The 17,823-nt window shown below is 29.9% G+C and overlaps 2 protein-coding genes and 1 pseudogene across 3 annotated transcripts; 2 read left to right on the plus strand and 1 right to left on the minus strand.

The window, feature by feature from the left end:
- The first annotated feature begins 541 nt into the window (after positions 1 to 541).
- LOC126553926 (uncharacterized) lies at positions 542 to 1,295 on the plus strand (annotated as a pseudogene).
- A 909-nt stretch (positions 1,296 to 2,204) lies between these two features.
- Positions 2,205 to 2,837, plus strand: LOC126553927 (uncharacterized). The gene has a single exon (XM_050209041.1). The coding sequence runs from the start codon at positions 2,205 to 2,207 to the stop codon at positions 2,835 to 2,837; it is 633 nt and encodes a 210-aa protein (XP_050064998.1).
- A 3,105-nt stretch (positions 2,838 to 5,942) lies between these two features.
- On the minus strand, positions 5,943 to 8,945 carry LOC126553922 (uncharacterized). 2 transcript variants are annotated; one of them, XM_050209036.1, is made up of 3 exons: positions 8,780 to 8,945; positions 7,739 to 8,720; positions 5,943 to 7,637 (listed from the first exon to the last, which is right to left on the minus strand). In XM_050209036.1, exon 2 carries the CDS (start codon positions 8,618 to 8,620, stop codon positions 7,874 to 7,876), a length of 747 nt encoding a protein of 248 aa, XP_050064993.1. In that variant the 5' UTR covers positions 8,621 to 8,720; positions 8,780 to 8,945; the 3' UTR covers positions 5,943 to 7,637; positions 7,739 to 7,873. The 2 variants fall into 2 exon arrangements, with proteins under 2 accessions (XP_050064993.1, XP_050064994.1); XM_050209037.1 differs by having other exon boundaries at positions 7,739 to 8,945.
- Between the last annotated feature and the right edge of the window lie 8,878 nt (positions 8,946 to 17,823).

The raw sequence follows: 17,823 nt of genomic DNA on the forward strand, positions 1-17,823 counted from the left end.
CTGTCTGACACGATTGCTAGGATTGGTTTTGATATCATCAACAATAATATTTAAAACATAGTTAAATTGATCGTAACTCAATCGAAAAAATTCTCTAAATTTTTGTTCATCTTTAAACAAATGTTTTTCAATTAAAATGCTATAAAACCCTTCAATTTTTCTGGTGAGAAACAAATCGTGGGTATTTTTCGTGTTATATATTTTAATGGCATGTTCGAGTATTGTTTCTTCTTCGTTGATCTCTTCTAAAAGAAGTAGTTTGATGAGCATTTTTTTTTTCGACTTCGTAACATGTCTGGTTTTATAATAAAAATATTTCACTAGTATGTATTACGTAGCACTTGTTAACTGATCACACGTGCTTGGACGAATGTTGGACTATCCGGCAGCCGCGCGTCTCGTGCGTCAACATTTGTATTGTAGGGAATCCGTCATTGAGCCGTGCGGCTGGTGCGGCCGAAATTTCGGTCGCACTGCGTCAGCCGCACGAGTCGCGTGTCTACAATCGCATCCTGAGGAATCACACCTTAACGGTATTAATATGGCAGGGCCAATAAGTGAAATGAACCGTTTGTATAAATATGTTGCACCTACATCGCCGTCCGAACTCATCGATTGTAAAAATTTCACAATTGACTTTGAAAATCGCAAGTTTTTAAGATGTTTGATGATTATCCGATGTGGATTCGATCCAAAAAGATAAATTTAATATTGTGTTGAGAATAATTACACCGGCACCGTATGTAAATATTTCTCCAGACTTCTTGAAGCGTATTTATTCATTGATGGGTAATATTTTATCCCACATTCTCAATTCCGCTGTGAAATATAAAAAATTCACTTTTTTGGAATGTGAATCGGTTTTGATCACAAGTATGGTATATAGGGGAGAGCATGTATTAGTCGTAGAGTCTAAAGAAACAATCGGATGTAGAATTTTATTGAATAGAAGAGATCTTATGACAATTCAAGATTTAGAGTGGATCATTTTTGAAACCGTATCAAGAATAATAAATATAGTAAGACTTAATATTTTAAATCGACTTGAGCAAATATCCGAATACTTTAAAACTGATTTTAATATTGATAAATCCGCTACACTCGATGAAGTTATTTCAATAACCAAAGGAATTCATATTGAATTAATCGCGAAACATATACCAAAGAACAAACAGAGTTTTTTAACCCAAGTAATATTATTTGCAACTGAACAGCTTGCAATCAATTGGATAACAAAATCGAAGAATTCGTTAAAAGTAAGAATATATTTTGAAATTATTAATAAAAATATTTAACATATGCATTAAATTAGATAGTTGATACCCCGTCAGAATTTATTTCACCAACCAAGAGAAAAGAGATGCACGATGTTGAGGAATTAATGGTGAAACATATTATAAACATTTTTATTTCAATTACTGATTTTTATTTATTTTAGTTTTATACTGAAGTCTTTGATATAGAAATGCTACAACCTTCACCACCAAGATACTCAAGTATGTCTCCGTTGCTAAGATATAATGAAGACGATCCATCACAGTCACGAGTAAATAAATTTATTAAATACATTTCTATTCTATAAATAGAATCAGAAAAAATATTTAAGTATTACATTTTATTTTATTCTGAGAGTGTTGACGAGGAAAAGCGCCTCAGAGAATATTTAGTAACACATTCAATGAATCCATTAGAGACAGTATGGGCTCCGATTCGGAAAACCAAACCAAGGCCAATACGCGTATGTCGTATATAATTTTTATGAAAGAAAAAAAAATAATAATTATATTTTATAGGCTGTCGATGAAAATGATGGTCCTACGTATTTTAACAGACAGCCATCCTACCTACCATCTCTTTCCGACTTCATAGACGGCAAGTCAGCTGAACTATCTACTCACTCCATTACAAAAGTCTTTTTATAATTATTAATAATAATATCTTGTTAATGATAATAAATATTCTTTTATAACATAATATTTGTTATCCATACCCCCACTATGTTTCGTTCCATAACCCTGTTGTACATCATATGAGTTTTTTACTCCATCCTGACTAAAAAGTAGGAATTCATCCCCGCTCTAAACAAGCGTTCGATAGCACTGCATAAAAAGGATGGCACGATTTTATGACAAGTCAGTCGTAACCCGCTCTTCAAGTTGTAACAATTTCTACGCTTAACCTTCAGTGTTTTTCAGCGTTTCATAATGGTTAATAATCTGATCGACTGTAACACATTCTTTATTGATAGCAATGTTTATATACATATTGACTTAGATCCGGAACTTTTGTTTAATTATTGTGTTGTTTGTATTACAAGTAACTCTCAATGCGCGAAAATGAGTGTGGAATTGTTTCAATCCCTAAATACACTTCTTAACACCGCAAACTTTAGACTTCCATCGCACTTACTGTTAAAGGAATTTAAATTGATGGCAATAGAGGAATTCAACGGTGTCAACATTCTGTCAATCAAATGCTTGCAGCAAGACCAAAATGTGCAGTTAACTAAGGAGAATGTTAAAAAGATTTTACAATTGAGCGATGCCATGGAAGAAGTTATTCAGATGAAAAATATTTATGTCCGGTCTGCTTCATTGCTTCAGGCCTGTAAGATTTCAATGTTTCTGGGGAAGGAAATGCCGTTACCCAAAGATACAAAAATTAGCGATGCTGAGGATTATCTGGAGCACATTGAGGTCAAGAAATTAAAAGAACGTATTTCAGTCCAAGGTACTTGCTTAAAAGCAGATATAAAGATTAAAGCACTCAAACAATTGGCAAGGGGCTGGTTATCTTCTTCACCCGAAACCGAGGTAATACTAATATATTTTACATAATGTTGTATACTTAAACCACATTTTTTTTTTATGCTGAAGTCAACAGACCGAGGACAAGAGTATTTGTAGCGCGTGAAAGGCAAAGGCAAGCCGTAGATTAAGTTATCTGAAATAATTAATTATATAATATTTTATTGTAATATAATCAGAAAAAAAAATGTTTATAATTATATTTTAATATGGTGAATAATTAAATAAAAACAACATCATATGTTTTAAAAAAAAAAAATTTTTTATTTTTACCAATTATTTACAATTTTCTTTCATCGCCATTAAACGGGTTATAAGTTATAATTTGATCGTGTAAAATGAGACAATAAGCTGCGGTTTTTGCTGGAATGGCTTTGTCTGTTTCGAATTCAATTCGTAAATCTACAGTCGATGATTTTACGTTGTCATTCTGTCGTGATAAATCCACGACTATGATTGGTACAAATTGTTGAAAAATATTTTTAGGAAGTAAAGGGTCACTATACTCTCTCTCTCGTAGTACGATTTCTGGAATTCATCATATTATGCCTTGTACAATATGGCAGTAACGTTGTTTGTGAAATCTGCACGAAAATCTTCATATGGATATACTTCAGAGTTTAAATGTACTTTTAGGTTTTTCAAATAGCAGTGATCTTATCGTCCTGATGGATTAAATATATTATTTTTTCGATCGGTTTGAAGTCCAATTAATGCAAATCTAGGTTTCTCCAACAAACTGCTTGATTTTACCGTCCATGAATGAGAAGTGTTCTGAGGGAGAACTGGATACTCGCTCAAGTCCCAATTTCTGAACGCACACGCAACTGGTTTACGAGAGTATAATACTTTTAACAGTTATATTTTTTCTTTATCACTAACTCTGATGATGGGCATCTTCCAAATAGTTTTATTTAATTCAATGGCTACTTTTTTAAGTTTTTCATTAGGAATTGTCGCCAAAACGTACATCGCATCAAATCTGTAGATGATCTGTTTAAATTATTTGTTGATTACAGTTGAGTAGTATTTTTTTATAGTCTTCACAAAATCCAAACAAGTGTTTGAGTGGGATACAACCAGTGAATTTGTTATTTAACATGAAATGTTTATTATCACTGGCATCCATATCTACGTCCCAAGCAGCATTTTGTAGATTGTTCAATTCACTCGGAGTGAGTGAGCAAAAACCTTTAAGACTCGAAGATATTCCAGGAGATTTTAATTTTTGTATTTCCACTCCGTTAATTTCATATCGGATTTCAGAAAATAAAAACGCTAAGCCATTATTTGTAAAGTTGAATTCACCCTTCTCTGCTGTAATATCTGCAGGTATATTTAATTTTCCTTCAATGTAAAGATAGCTCTCGCAAGGCGTCCATATTTTTAATAGATATTCTAATTTCATCGTTATTGGATAAAGCTGTAGTCGAATACAGAAGAAAAGAGTGGTACTGCATTTGAGTTATTTTGCAATCTTCTTCATATCCGCCAGCTACGTCCAAATACATTTCATCCATGATTATAGAACTTTTAAAGAGCGTAGAAATGATTGATTGCTTTTGGTGAGTTTCTTTACAATCGGTGTACGTCTTGACGTATTATTGCTGCATTTATTTACATGCTGCAGCATGGATTATCATTGGAATACGGCGATGTCGAGTATGGATAAATACAGAAACTATTTCAGTCATTAAAATTCGATAGAATTTACGTTAAAGGTTTACAGAAACAACAAATTATCTAAAAGTTTATGCCACACGCTACAGTCTTCAACTTGAAAAACTTAGATTGTTCATGGCTTGTCAATTGAACGGAAAAACACTACCATGTTGTATTTTTCATATGGATTTTAATCCACAACAATGTACATTGTATAAATTATTTGCCTTAAAAAATGGTATCTTCATCACATAAAATTGTAAATATATCATATATTTTTCCCCTACTATGTATACATTATATAAAAATGATACCTTAATTACATAAAATTATGAATATCATATACAATATATATAAAATATATACAATACATATGATTTATATACTCCTAAAGATGTGATTGTATTTTACGTTTTTCACCATGACTCCACTCAGTGATATATAAGGACATGTATACAATAGAAATAATGGTATAATAGTATATACTATAAAAACATTATTAAGAGTCTGTGGCATCCTTAGACTATTTGTTAATTGAATAAATATCCTAATGATAGGAAACTATCAGAATATAATCAGAGCTATAAGTGAATACATTAAGCAGATGATGCGAATTTGTAGACATTTATTTGAAAGTACTAAATATAGGCTAGGACACAGCGTTAATGTATATCGGGGCTAATGTGTCTACTATCAATACATTCTTTACAAATTTGATTATTTAATACTTTCGAGGCGACAGACTATATTGTTACTCTACAATATGCTTATTATACTATAATTTTTCAAATATAAGTGGTGATATACCGGTAATATGTGATAACATTTCTACAACAGGGATAGATAGCGTTATCTGATAACTGTTGAATATATGAGTACGGTAATATGGTACATGTACAATAATTTGATAATATTAGTTCTTCTGCGTGATGACTCGAATATAATATCACAGAATAGAACAATCAGAATGGACACTGATTAAAATGTATACAGGCAGCATAGGACCATATACCTATAAAAAATGGACCACGCATAGAGAAAGATACGTGAATCAAAGAGATGTGCGAGAGAGAAAGCGCTATGTTAGAAATACCAAAGACGATATAAGCAAAAATATTTTAAATAGTCTTTGAAATATTTTATTTTTGTGCCATATTATTACATAATATTATTATTGAACTAATGAAGTCGTTCTATTTCTGTATACCTATATTGTTTTGGCCGTTTTGGGCAGTATTATATTTTAATCTAGTATTCTAGTATGTCTGTAATCATTGAAGTAACCTACTACTACTATAATTATTATATTATGCATTTATGCGGTGTACATTCACACAAGTAAGTAAAAATGGTACTTTATTCTTTAGTTATTAATAATAGTTTATTTAAAAAATTAAAGTTTTATAAACTTAGTTAATATATTATTTAGTTTAATAACAAATAACAAATAAATAATAAGTGTAACAAATTTATTTTACATTGGTGACAATTGTTTAAAAATAAATCTCACTACAATAATATTTTAAAACTAAGTGTTTCCTTGCGGTAGATTTTTTCACTGGTGTTGAAGTGGATTAGTTTTGTAAATAACCTTCTTACTCTTTTATCTATTTTATTTGAAGTTGTGTTAATATATAAATGTTTTATGTATTAACCTAATCATCTGTATCAAATGGTAATTGAGTGGTTCTTGATCCATAAAGTGATTTGTTAAATTAAAAAAATATTTGTCAATACTTGTGTGGTTAGAATTTATGGAATATTCTCTGACTGTACGTTCTGCAACCTGCCATATACTAACTACATCAGCATTGGCCATTGTAAAACCACCTCTATTTTTTTTATTCATTTATAGTGAATTTGTTTCATGTGATTTTATTTCTTTAGCACAAACTTTAAACTGAATACGTTTTAAAATGGATCTCACCACAAATCCAGCGATATATCCTCTACATCTTTAATATAATTGGAATTTTGGTATACTGTTAATAGTTCATCTTCATCTTCTAAAATATGTTAACTCCCAGCTGCACATAATAAATCAAGTACCACATCTTGGCCTTCGGTTGGTGACTTTTTTTTTAAACTAGATATTTTTAATATACATGTATTATCTCGTGCAAGACAATTAGCACTTGTGTTCGATTTAATTTCAGCGTTGACTAGAAGTGCTTTATATGCAGCTTCAAACTGTGTCACAGTCGGATTATTATTGAAGCCTCCTTAAGCTCTTATAGCAGAAAATAACATCTCCAAATGGTCTTGGCTGAACTTGTAGCTTAAATTTACCTCCATTAATAATATCGTAAGTTAAATGTGTTAAAGATTTAAGGTATAATATTAATCCTTCAAATCCTGTCCTTCTATTTGATTGTAATATTAATTTTATCGTTACTTCATTATTTGACCTTATTTCTAGACATTCTAATTTTTCGATGTACATTATTCCTTCATTCATGAATTGTTTAATTGATTGTTTATTTTTTTCATTAATAGGTTTGTTGTAAGTGTTTTTACTTAAAAAATTTCTAGTATTCAGTACATCAAATATATTGTTTATTAAACGGCAAAATTTAATTGTTGCTTCTGCTCCTTGAAACTCTGATAGTTTCAAATCATTCATACAATATTCAATGGAATCTGCAACACTATTACTGAAGGAAATACATGTGATTTAGTAATGAAACTTATTAAAGACTTCAACTTTTGTCTGAACACACGTGCTGTAATGTCATGGCGATGTATTGCATTTTGGCCAGGCAGTAGCAAAGATGTAATCTCTGGCCATTTTGGATTACATGTGAACGTGAAAAATAAACATGGTCGTCCATATTCGCGCATGTAAGTCAGAGCATCCTGTATATATTCTTGCAAATGACGTGGACTGCCTACGTACGATGATGGTAAAATGACATGGTTACCAATTTCGGCGACGTCGGCGTTGTTGTTGATAGCGTCTCGCAAATGAATGTACTCTTCCGCGCGCAGCTTTTGTTGATTATATCGTAAGTATCGTAGTCGTTCGCTCTCAATCTTCGCGTACATGTCGACCATGAATTGTTGAAAAAGCTCACGACATCGTAAAATGACGTTGTCCAGGCCACGTCTAATCATTAATCGGTACGCATAAGAATCCTTTTGAGCTAACGTTCTTGTTTGTTTCAACTCCTGTAATATTTGTTCATAAAAATTAATTTAAATTTATTACGTTCAATAATTTAATTGTTTTGTTAAATGATTAATGATCAAATTAATAATCAATGAAGTACCTGATACGGGATCTCGTTGTTTTATGTTTATGCAATATCCGTCTTGTCCCTTCCAGAATATTAGCGGATATTGGAGAGCGTCATATGAACGATGTGTGTCAGCATTGAACTGAAAGTTATTATTTCTTCTACGAATCACAATTTCTCGTGCAGCTGTATAATCGCCAACCATGATTCCAGCAACATCATCAACAACGGGTGCAATCTACGAAAATGCTCTCCAGCTGGTGTTTTATCAGGATTAATGACGATAGCGTGATTATCGCTTTGTAATTGGTGCATATGTGATTTGGATATTTTCAACAACTCGTTGTGCTCGTTCAAAAGAGCATCTAGCTCGCCGACGATGCGCCTGGCATAAAATGAATCAAGGTTATTATAATAACAACGTGCATTCACGCGATTGGCAAGTGCGCTTCCGGAATCATCGCCGCTCATAAAGTATATTTGTAAGAATTTATGTGGTTCGTTTGGCATTGGTAGCAGTGAGCCCATTTTATGATAAACTTGGCCTCTGATTTTGAATGTAGAATTGAATTGTTGACCATTTGCATTAGTATTTCGAACTATTTCTGTTGCTCCGAACGATGTCATTTGAAAGCATGAATTGAATCTTCGAATTGACTTCAGGAACTCGTTAGAATCTGGATCCGTGCCGATGAATAAGCCGATCAATGGTTCAGGTGATGTTTCAATTTCAGGTAGTTGCACTTTTCCTGATGCGCAACACATCCCAGCTGGCTCATTTTTGAATTTCAGAGCATGACAATGCGGACATTCCTTGTCCATAGCACTAATTATCACTTTTGAATGAGCATAATATTCAATATCGGGCTCATACTGGAATGCTAGACGTGGGAATGAATCAGATATAAATATCATGTACTTACTATCTCATCATTTTCTAGCCGTGGTTTTTTGAAAAACTTTCGAATGTCCATTTTGATGTTATTTCTAACGGCGTGTTTGTATAACACTATAACTAACGTCTCACTGTGAGCTACAATCGTTGTGTATGAACTATGATTATAAACAACTTACTTTTAAAATACCCGAAATCCGTTATCGTGTAATCTCGTGTTCTACTAATTGCGGTCGAATAAAACATTATTGTGCGACGTGTATGCTCTATATTTATATTCATACATTTATTGTCATTATATTTTATCGATAACGGCAGCGATTACGAAAGTCGATAAACAGCAAACATGAAGACACACTATATTATCTAATATATAAAATTCTCGTGTCACAGTTTTCGTTGCCATACTCCTCCGAAATGGCTTGACCGATTTTGATGAAATTTTTTGTTCATATTCAGTAGGTATGATAATCGGCTAACATCTATTTTTCATACCCCTAAGTAATAAGGGTTGTCCAGAAAAAAATAATAGAAGTGCTCAAACAGGGATTTTGATAATTTACGGTAGAAATAATTGTTTATAAATGGTTGCTAAGGTATTGGTTATATATATAAAAAAAAAATAAATAAATAATAGATACAACATACAAAAATACTTACAATCCTCAATTTTTCCTTTTAATCAGCTCCTTTGCGTTTTATTGGCATTGTTCATCGTACAAAACATACATTATGTACAATTGTCAACGTTTACTACACTTGATGCATAAAAAATATGTATGGCAACGAAAACTGTGACACGAGAATTTTATATATTAGATATTTTGTACAGTGAGCAATTCCAAGAAAACGCAAATGGGCTGATTTGAGCCGCAGTACAAGTAAAGCTCAAAACTTGCGAAATAACAGATCCGAAAGAACAGAAGAACAAATCCAGCAACAAAATACTGATGCACGTGTCAGAATGGTGCAATTGCATCAAGAAGAGCCAGAAGATACACGAACTGAACGCAATGAAGTCAGAAGATTAGAACAACGACAATCACGCCGCTTCACAGTCAAAAGACGAAGAACAAATTACCAACAACGACAACAGGTACATCGAGCATTTATATCTGATTCATTCCCGCGTCTAGCATTCCAGTATGAGCCCGATATTGAATATTATGCTCATTCAAAAGTGATAATTAGTGCTATGGACAAGGAATGTCAGCATTGTCATGCTCTGAAATTCAAAAATGAGCCAGCTGGGATGTGTTGCGCATCAGGAAAAGTGCAACTACCTGAAATTGAAACACCACCTGAACCATTGATCGGCTTATTCATCGGCACGGATCCAGATTCTAACGAGTTCCTGAAGTCAATTCGAAGATTCAATTCATGCTTTCAAATGACATCGTTCGGAGCAACAGAAATAGTTCGAAATACTAATTTGTTTAGTCTTGCAGCTTCTCACAGAGCACATAAAAACCATTTTAACTTTATAAAACAAAACATTAAGTTATTAACCAAATAAACAAAATGCTGACGCTGGGAATGTTTTTAAAATCTTATCATTCGTTGGTTGTCGTTATCATTGAAAAAATATATGTATAAATATCCCAGGACTACAAAATATTTTGCTTATAATGTCTTTGGAAATTATAACATAGTCTGTCTCTCTCGCACGTATCTCTGGTTCAACAAAATACACTACTGGGATATGATATGCGCGGTCCATTCTTTATAGGTCTATGCATAGGACGTAGGCTCGAGTCAGTCACTGCCGGTCCGCAGTAGGGCCAGTTCATTAAACAGTTTGACCAGTTATATACAAAAAATAAATATGGGATATCTTTATACGATAAAATAATATGCTATTTTAAAATAATAAGTTAACTCTTCACAGACAATCATAGACGTATTTAATGAAAACCTCCTTGGCAAATTGGAAAATTTTAGTTATTACATACTACATTTTATACTACATCTATACCTACCTATATTTGTGACTCTTTTCTCAAAGTATTTAGAATTATAATATAAACACCTTTGATGATTTTGTTATGTAAATATGTTAACATCTAAAATTTAGAAAATCCCTGTTACTTACTATAAGATATGTCAACTGTCAAGTTAAATAAATTCTAGGACATAAAGCAAACCATTAATGTAATTTGAAACTGAAATAAGGTACTTACTCATTAAAATTGAATAGGCGTGAAAAATATACAATTAAATATCATTATTAAAAATGATTTAAATTGAAAAAATGTTTGTGTTGTAACAAATAGGTTATTAATGAAAAAGTGTAAAAATAACAAATAATACAATACAATAAATCAAGGGCGCCGTTTCAGGTTTTAAATAGGGGTGCCAACATTTTTAAGACAGGCCAAATAGATTTTCGCAACAGGCTACTTTGAGTATAAAATTAAAGTTTAATATTTTATGTTGGATTTTTAAATTTATTTAGTACCAAAAACTATAATAAATAATAATTTAATAGACAATAGTAATTATATTTAAGCAAATATATTTAGTACATAATAAGTAATTCATAATTATTAAGCTGTACAATAACTAACAAATAAGCAAAGCTGAAATCTACAAAAAAAAGGTTAAATTAGTGGGAATCTCCTATTCTTCATTTTAGCAAATTTGTCAACAGCCTTTTCTAAGTCTATTTGACTTGCTTCATGTTTCTGAACTTCTATTACTATCAGATCACTTAATCTTTCATCCCCTGTTGTGGTTCTTAAATAAGATTTAATTCTTTTTAAAGAGGAGAAGAATCTTTCATTTGAAGCAGTAGTGACTGGAAGTGCTTTGATCAAATGTAAAATTTTTAAAGTTTCCGAAAATGCTATGGGAATTTTTTTAAGTGTATCGACTATCAAATCAAAATCAGGATTCAGCATTTTATTTTGTATGAGTAATGATTTTGCTGATAAAAATTCTGATGAAATTTTTGACAAATCAATTCCAAAATATTTGTAGTGTTCAGCAAAAGTTGACAAGAATGGACATTTTGAGTTGAAACAATTAACACTAGAATAGTTAAATATTTCAAAGAACTTAAATAAGTTTTGGTTCTTTTCTGAAAAGCGAGTTTCAAGTTGTGCAACAAACCTAAAAAGTAGAACTATGGTTTAATTATATGTTAAGTAAAAATATTAACAAAGAGCATATTAAGCAGCCACAGTGCAAATTATTTTCAAAAGTAATATAGAAGCTACAAAAATATTCAAATAAAAAATTAATACATACCTGTCTAAAACTGGAAAAAATATTTCAGTTTTAACATTATTCACAGATATAGGTCCATGTGATTTGCCAAGTGTTGAGTCCATTAGATAGTCATTAAGATTTTTATTGAATGCTATGTTTCTTTTTGTTTTAACATTTATTAATTTATCTTCATTTATTGTGAAATCATATTTGGAAGCACACTTTTTGCATTTTTCAAATATTTGATTAAAAATTTCATCATTTTTTAGGTTATTGAGATCATTTTTTGTCGAATTTACCTAATTAATTGCTGGAGGTAATAATATTGATACACATTGTAGTTCAACAAATACACAATTTATACATTTCAGAATTTTTTTCATAATACGCAAAATAATAAGAAATTTGAATGATGACATTTCTTCGAGTATTCCTCGAGCTCTTGCAGATTGATCGCTTTCTTCTGTCAATAAAACTAAGCACTCTCTAATTTCTACATATCTTTTACTAACTTTTTGCAAAGACGAATACCAATAACACCACCTAGTTTCCACTAACCTTTCCAAGTGTAAAACTTTGATATTTTTTTTCTTTTGAATGTTTATAACCCTTTCAGCCCGAGCTAACAAATTACCATCGTAGCAATTTTCACCTATTCTACACTTATGTGTATACTAATTAAATACCGAGCCTAAGTTTTATTTTAGTTCTTATTGTTTACTAACCTACACAAATGTGTAAGTTAGATTTAAAATATTGTATTATTTTTATGAAATATGATACGGGTTTCGTTCCTACACAACACGATTGAGTATGTTACCGATAACCAATCAGAATAATTCCAAAATTTTCTATTTATAATTTAGTACATATTTTAGATTCTGAACGAAGTGATGAATGTATTGATTTTACAATGATGTGTGTGTTTTTTTTTTTTTTTTTTTGTGTCTGTGTACAGCATCACTAGTCGAAATAATGCTCCAATTTCAAACTATGGGGGTGGTTTCCGATGTAAAAGTGAATATCCTTGGTGCATTATAGAGGTAAAAAGTTAACATTTTCCTGCAGTTTTCAAAAAAATCGAGAAAACCAAAAAAAAAATGACGGGAAAACGGCAATTTTTACACAAAACCAGTTTTCGACCAAATCGATTTTTTTTTATGGTTGTAATTCAAAAACTAATCACTGAAAATCCTTGAAATTTTCACCAAATGTTAATGTCAGTGGTATCTGTATATAGTTAAATTTTCAAACAATTTTGACTTTTTTTGAGTTATTTATAGACCACTGAAATTTTCGATTTTTTTGAGAAATTTTTTTTAGTGTCGATAAAAAATTTTTGGATGACCAAAAAGTTTTCAAAATTTAATACAAGGTTCCTTATGAGTTGTTTTTATTGTAGCTAAAAAAAATTAAAAATCGTTTGTCACAATTTTATTTTATAAGCGTTTATAGTTCAAATTTTTACGAAATCTGTCGAAAACGAGAAAATTTGCAAGTAATTTTGAAGTTGAAAAATCATAAAATTTTTTGTGTTCATAACTAAGGATTAAAATTATAACACTAAGTTTTCCATAAGTTTTCCTTCAAGTAGCTGTAAAGAAAACTCATAACATCATTATAGGAAAAATTTTATGTGCGTTTGAATTTTAAATTTTTACGAAATAGCGTAACGATAACGATTTATCCCAAACGATTTTAAATATTTGTTATTATTCAAAAAGTATAAGTCGTAGATACTTGAAAATTTTACCAATTATTAAGATTCGCGTTTTCTTTACGTGATTTAATTTTTAAAATATTTTGAATTTTTTTGAGCTATTTATAGACAACTGAAATTTTCAATTTTTCTAAAAAAATATTTTTGAAGTGTCGATAAAATTTTTTTGGCCCTATAAAAATACTTGAAAATGTAATACAAAGTTCCTCATAAGTTATTCTTATAGTGATTAAAAAATTGTAAGAATACATAGGCACAATTTTTTTTTTATTAGCATTTGAAGTTCAAATTTTGACGAATTTTCGTCAAAATTATGAATATTTGCGAAATATTTATGAAAGTTTAAAATTCAAAATATTCTATAATGACTACGAGTTTAATGAAAAATGGTATGGCTCTATGCCATTATGCTAAAATCTCTGTATTCTAAATAACATTTGTAACAATAATTAAATAAGAAAATTATAATTCATAAATAAGGTTAAGATATTTTGTTTTTTTTTTTACTTTGGGTGCTTTAAATAAACTTTTATTTTTTAATCCAATTGATTTTTGTTGTTTGACATCTAAAGCATAACCAGTATTACACCCTGGTACAAAACAGCACTTAACCATTTTTAATGTTTAGGTAAAAAAAATAAAAAATACAAATTATTTGAAACCTTATCATTGTATACATTGTCTATTTATAAATTTAATATTTTGATGAATTCAATAATAAATAATCATATGGAAATCATCTATGTCCATGTGTTTAATAGCTAATTATAATAATATATTTGTTTTTTATTATTGAACCAATTTTAACCAATATCCACCTAATTCTGTACATATGTTTTAGATCTGATCTAAATCATAAAGTAATAAATTATTTGCAAGGAATAATAAATCATGTTTAATTCGAAAAACATACATAATTCCTATTATATTATATAGTATAATAATACTACATGTCTACATGCTATAATTGTAAAATGTAGCCCTCTAATCGAACGACGCGCTCCTGGTGGCAGAATAACCGTGCGACTTTTGTCGGGCCACTTTATAAACGGGCGGTTCATAGTAGTTTGGTCTCCTTATCTCTTATCTTCATGGTTTGAACATTATAATCTATACAGTGGTACCAATATGTAATTTAAAATTTTCGAAAATAATGTTATATTATTATACATTTATAGTTTATACATTATAGGTAGGTACGTGATATTTGAATATTTCACTAACAGTCGCTATGCTCAAATTATTTTTATAGTGTACCTACATTGTGATTATCAAAAATCAAAATATTTAGTTAATTGTAATGGTATAGACTTATAATATTATATTATATTTAATGTAATAATCTATAATACCTCTCATTTCGTCAAGGTATGTTTACTTTTTAAATTTAAATTTGTTTAATAGTGGTTTCTGGTAATCTGGTTATGAATGGAATATTAATTGTAGCCTGCATGTGTGATTTTTTTATTTTATTATTATTATTTTTTTTCATTGAAATTGTTTTGTCAAAATAAAATATTTTTGGGCAATAAATTATAAATTTCCAACTCCAACCGATGTGATTATGGGCAACTTTACTATGGACTAGACATTTCAATGCAATAATTAAAATAGCACAATGTATACGTAAGTATTATTAACAATGTTATACTCTTTTCGGTTAGAACTTTATTGGTATACATTGAGAGTTACAATTTTTGACACATTTGTCTTTGACTTACTAATTAATATAATTCACCTACATTTTTAGGTCCTATAACCCTGAGGAAGCAGATTTAAAAAAGTGTACTTACTTATTGGTGCATGTCTGCATACGTTATGCTGGCTAACATATCTGCCTGCTTAACCAGCAACTCATTCACAACCAACTAGTCAACGTATTATTAGAACAGGTACTATAACATTTTGTAATTTTTATAAGTAGAATTTTTTTTTTTTTAATAATCCATGATGAATGTAGGTAGATAGGTAGAATGTAAAAAAAAAACTAAAACGATTTATTTATTTATTTTTTTTTTTTATTCAAAACTAATCAGTTCACGGTCCTCCTCCTCCTCCTCTACCTTCATTTCATTGTCTAACCTAACAACAGAATTAGATAATATTTTGTATTTACTATAGTTTTATGAATAGTGTATATGTGATAGGCATATAGTTAAATCAGGCATTTTATTAAATTACATTTTTATATAATTTCACTATCATCACTAATGGTTTTTTTTTTATATAATATATAAATTAATTAGTACTTAATAATTAATAGAAAATATCGTTATATTTTTTAATTTTTAAAATCATTTAACTAAATGTCTATACTGGTAGTGAAATTGAATAAAAAATGAACTTATTTGATTATTTGTCATTTAGTAAAATGCCTAGTTTGACTATAACATATAATTAATATAATTAATTAATAAAAATTATATTTAATATATTATTTTAGAGTTTATATTGTTAATAAATTATAAATCATTTAAGGACCAAAATGTTGAATGATGGTATTGTGTTTAGCATAATATGAATAGAGTTGAGATCATAAAAAGAAAATAATTAGGATTTATTGACGGGGTTAGGCATAGATAATCAAATAATTAGGTATCTACATAAGATAATAAATATATTTTTAATCTAATCATCTTGATGAGATAATACATACATTTAAATAAAACTACCTAAATAATGCTTATTTAATTTATGTTTATTATAAAATTTATTTAATTTCATGAAAATTACATCAATAATTTTTAAATTATTCATATTAAAAATTAATAATAAATTAAATGTGCATTGGGGCGTTGATATTTTATATTTTGTAGTTTCATTATTTCATTATTGTACAATTGTATTTCAGTACATAAAAAAATGGCTGTATAGAAAGAAACATTGATGGGTATTATTAAAATAAAAACATTTAAATAATAACTTAATGATTGTTTGATATGTGAATAATATTTATAATACCAAAAGAAATATGTAGAAAATACAGAAAAAAGTAATCTATATAATTTTAAAAGATGACCGTTGTTGTTATTTACATATTATACAAAAAAAAGTGTGTATAATGCTTAACAGTGTGTAGTTATCGTGAGTTAATTCAATTGTTGGCCAAGGGATCCCGTACAGGCATTCATGACATCAGTGACAATGTCACACAGATATATCTTATTGGATAATATTTGAGATTAAAATTAGTAAAATTAATGAATGGAGTACAAAATACAAATTATTATGTCTATACTATTTTGAAATATATTTAAATCAGTTGTTTAATTTTTTGACACTGTGAACTACTTGGAGAACTTTCGATACGTCACAGACCACTATACATTTTAGACTTTGTTTATTCTCATAGCCAAGAATCAATTTTTTACATATTTTAGAATTTAGGTTATGAATAAATAAAATATAGTGAAATTCCTTATAATGATTCCTTATTATAGCTTACATATTTCAAGATTAGAATAGTTCAAGATTAAGTAAAAGTTTTACATTTATCAACAATTTAACACAAATTTTTATTATTAAAAAAAAATGTATATTGTATTATTATTTTTATCAAAAGTTAATTAAAATTACGTTTAAACGTAAATTAATACGTTAATGTGATTTTTGGGCTTGTATTTCCTTTACTAATAAAGATATTAAATTAATATAATTTGTTGAAGCATGACGCGGCACTGCATTGCCATTGGCATCACTGACCAACAGAGACAACTACGGTCTAGACGGCGCAGTCGTGGCGCCATATTTTTCTGCGAAAAACCCACGTTTTCGTGTGCATCTAGACACCGCACGTGTGCGCATTTTTCCTGTCGTCGAGATACGTGTGAGTGTGTACTCTTCTATTCTCGGGATCGTTGCCGTGGCATCTTTAGTCGCTGTATCTCTTCGAAAACCCAGGTTTTCGTGTGGGTCGAGATACACGCGTGTTTGCGCGCCGCTCTTATCGAGACCGTTGCCGTGGCATCTTTAGTCGCTGTATCTCTTCGAAAATCCAGGTTTTCGTGTGGGTCGAGATACACGCGTGTGTTCGCGCTGCTCTTATCGAGACCGTTGCCGTGCCATTTGTTTTGTTTTTTTTTTGTTTTGGATATTCTAAAGTTGCGGTTCGCGACGTGGTGCCATACTGCAGACCTGCTGTTCTGTCTGAGAGCCGTTGATATTATATTCCTGTTATTATATTTAATTGATGTATATATATATACTTTGTATGTAAGTGTTAACTTTTATTATTTAATTAAAAAATTTGTAATATTATATTGAGTAGGAAAGTAATTTATTTTATATCAAATG

The sequence above is a fragment of the Aphis gossypii genome, unplaced genomic scaffold, assembly GCF_020184175.1.
Source record: "Aphis gossypii isolate Hap1 unplaced genomic scaffold, ASM2018417v2 Contig00373, whole genome shotgun sequence".
NCBI classification, from domain to species: Eukaryota; Metazoa; Arthropoda; class Insecta; order Hemiptera; family Aphididae; genus Aphis; species Aphis gossypii.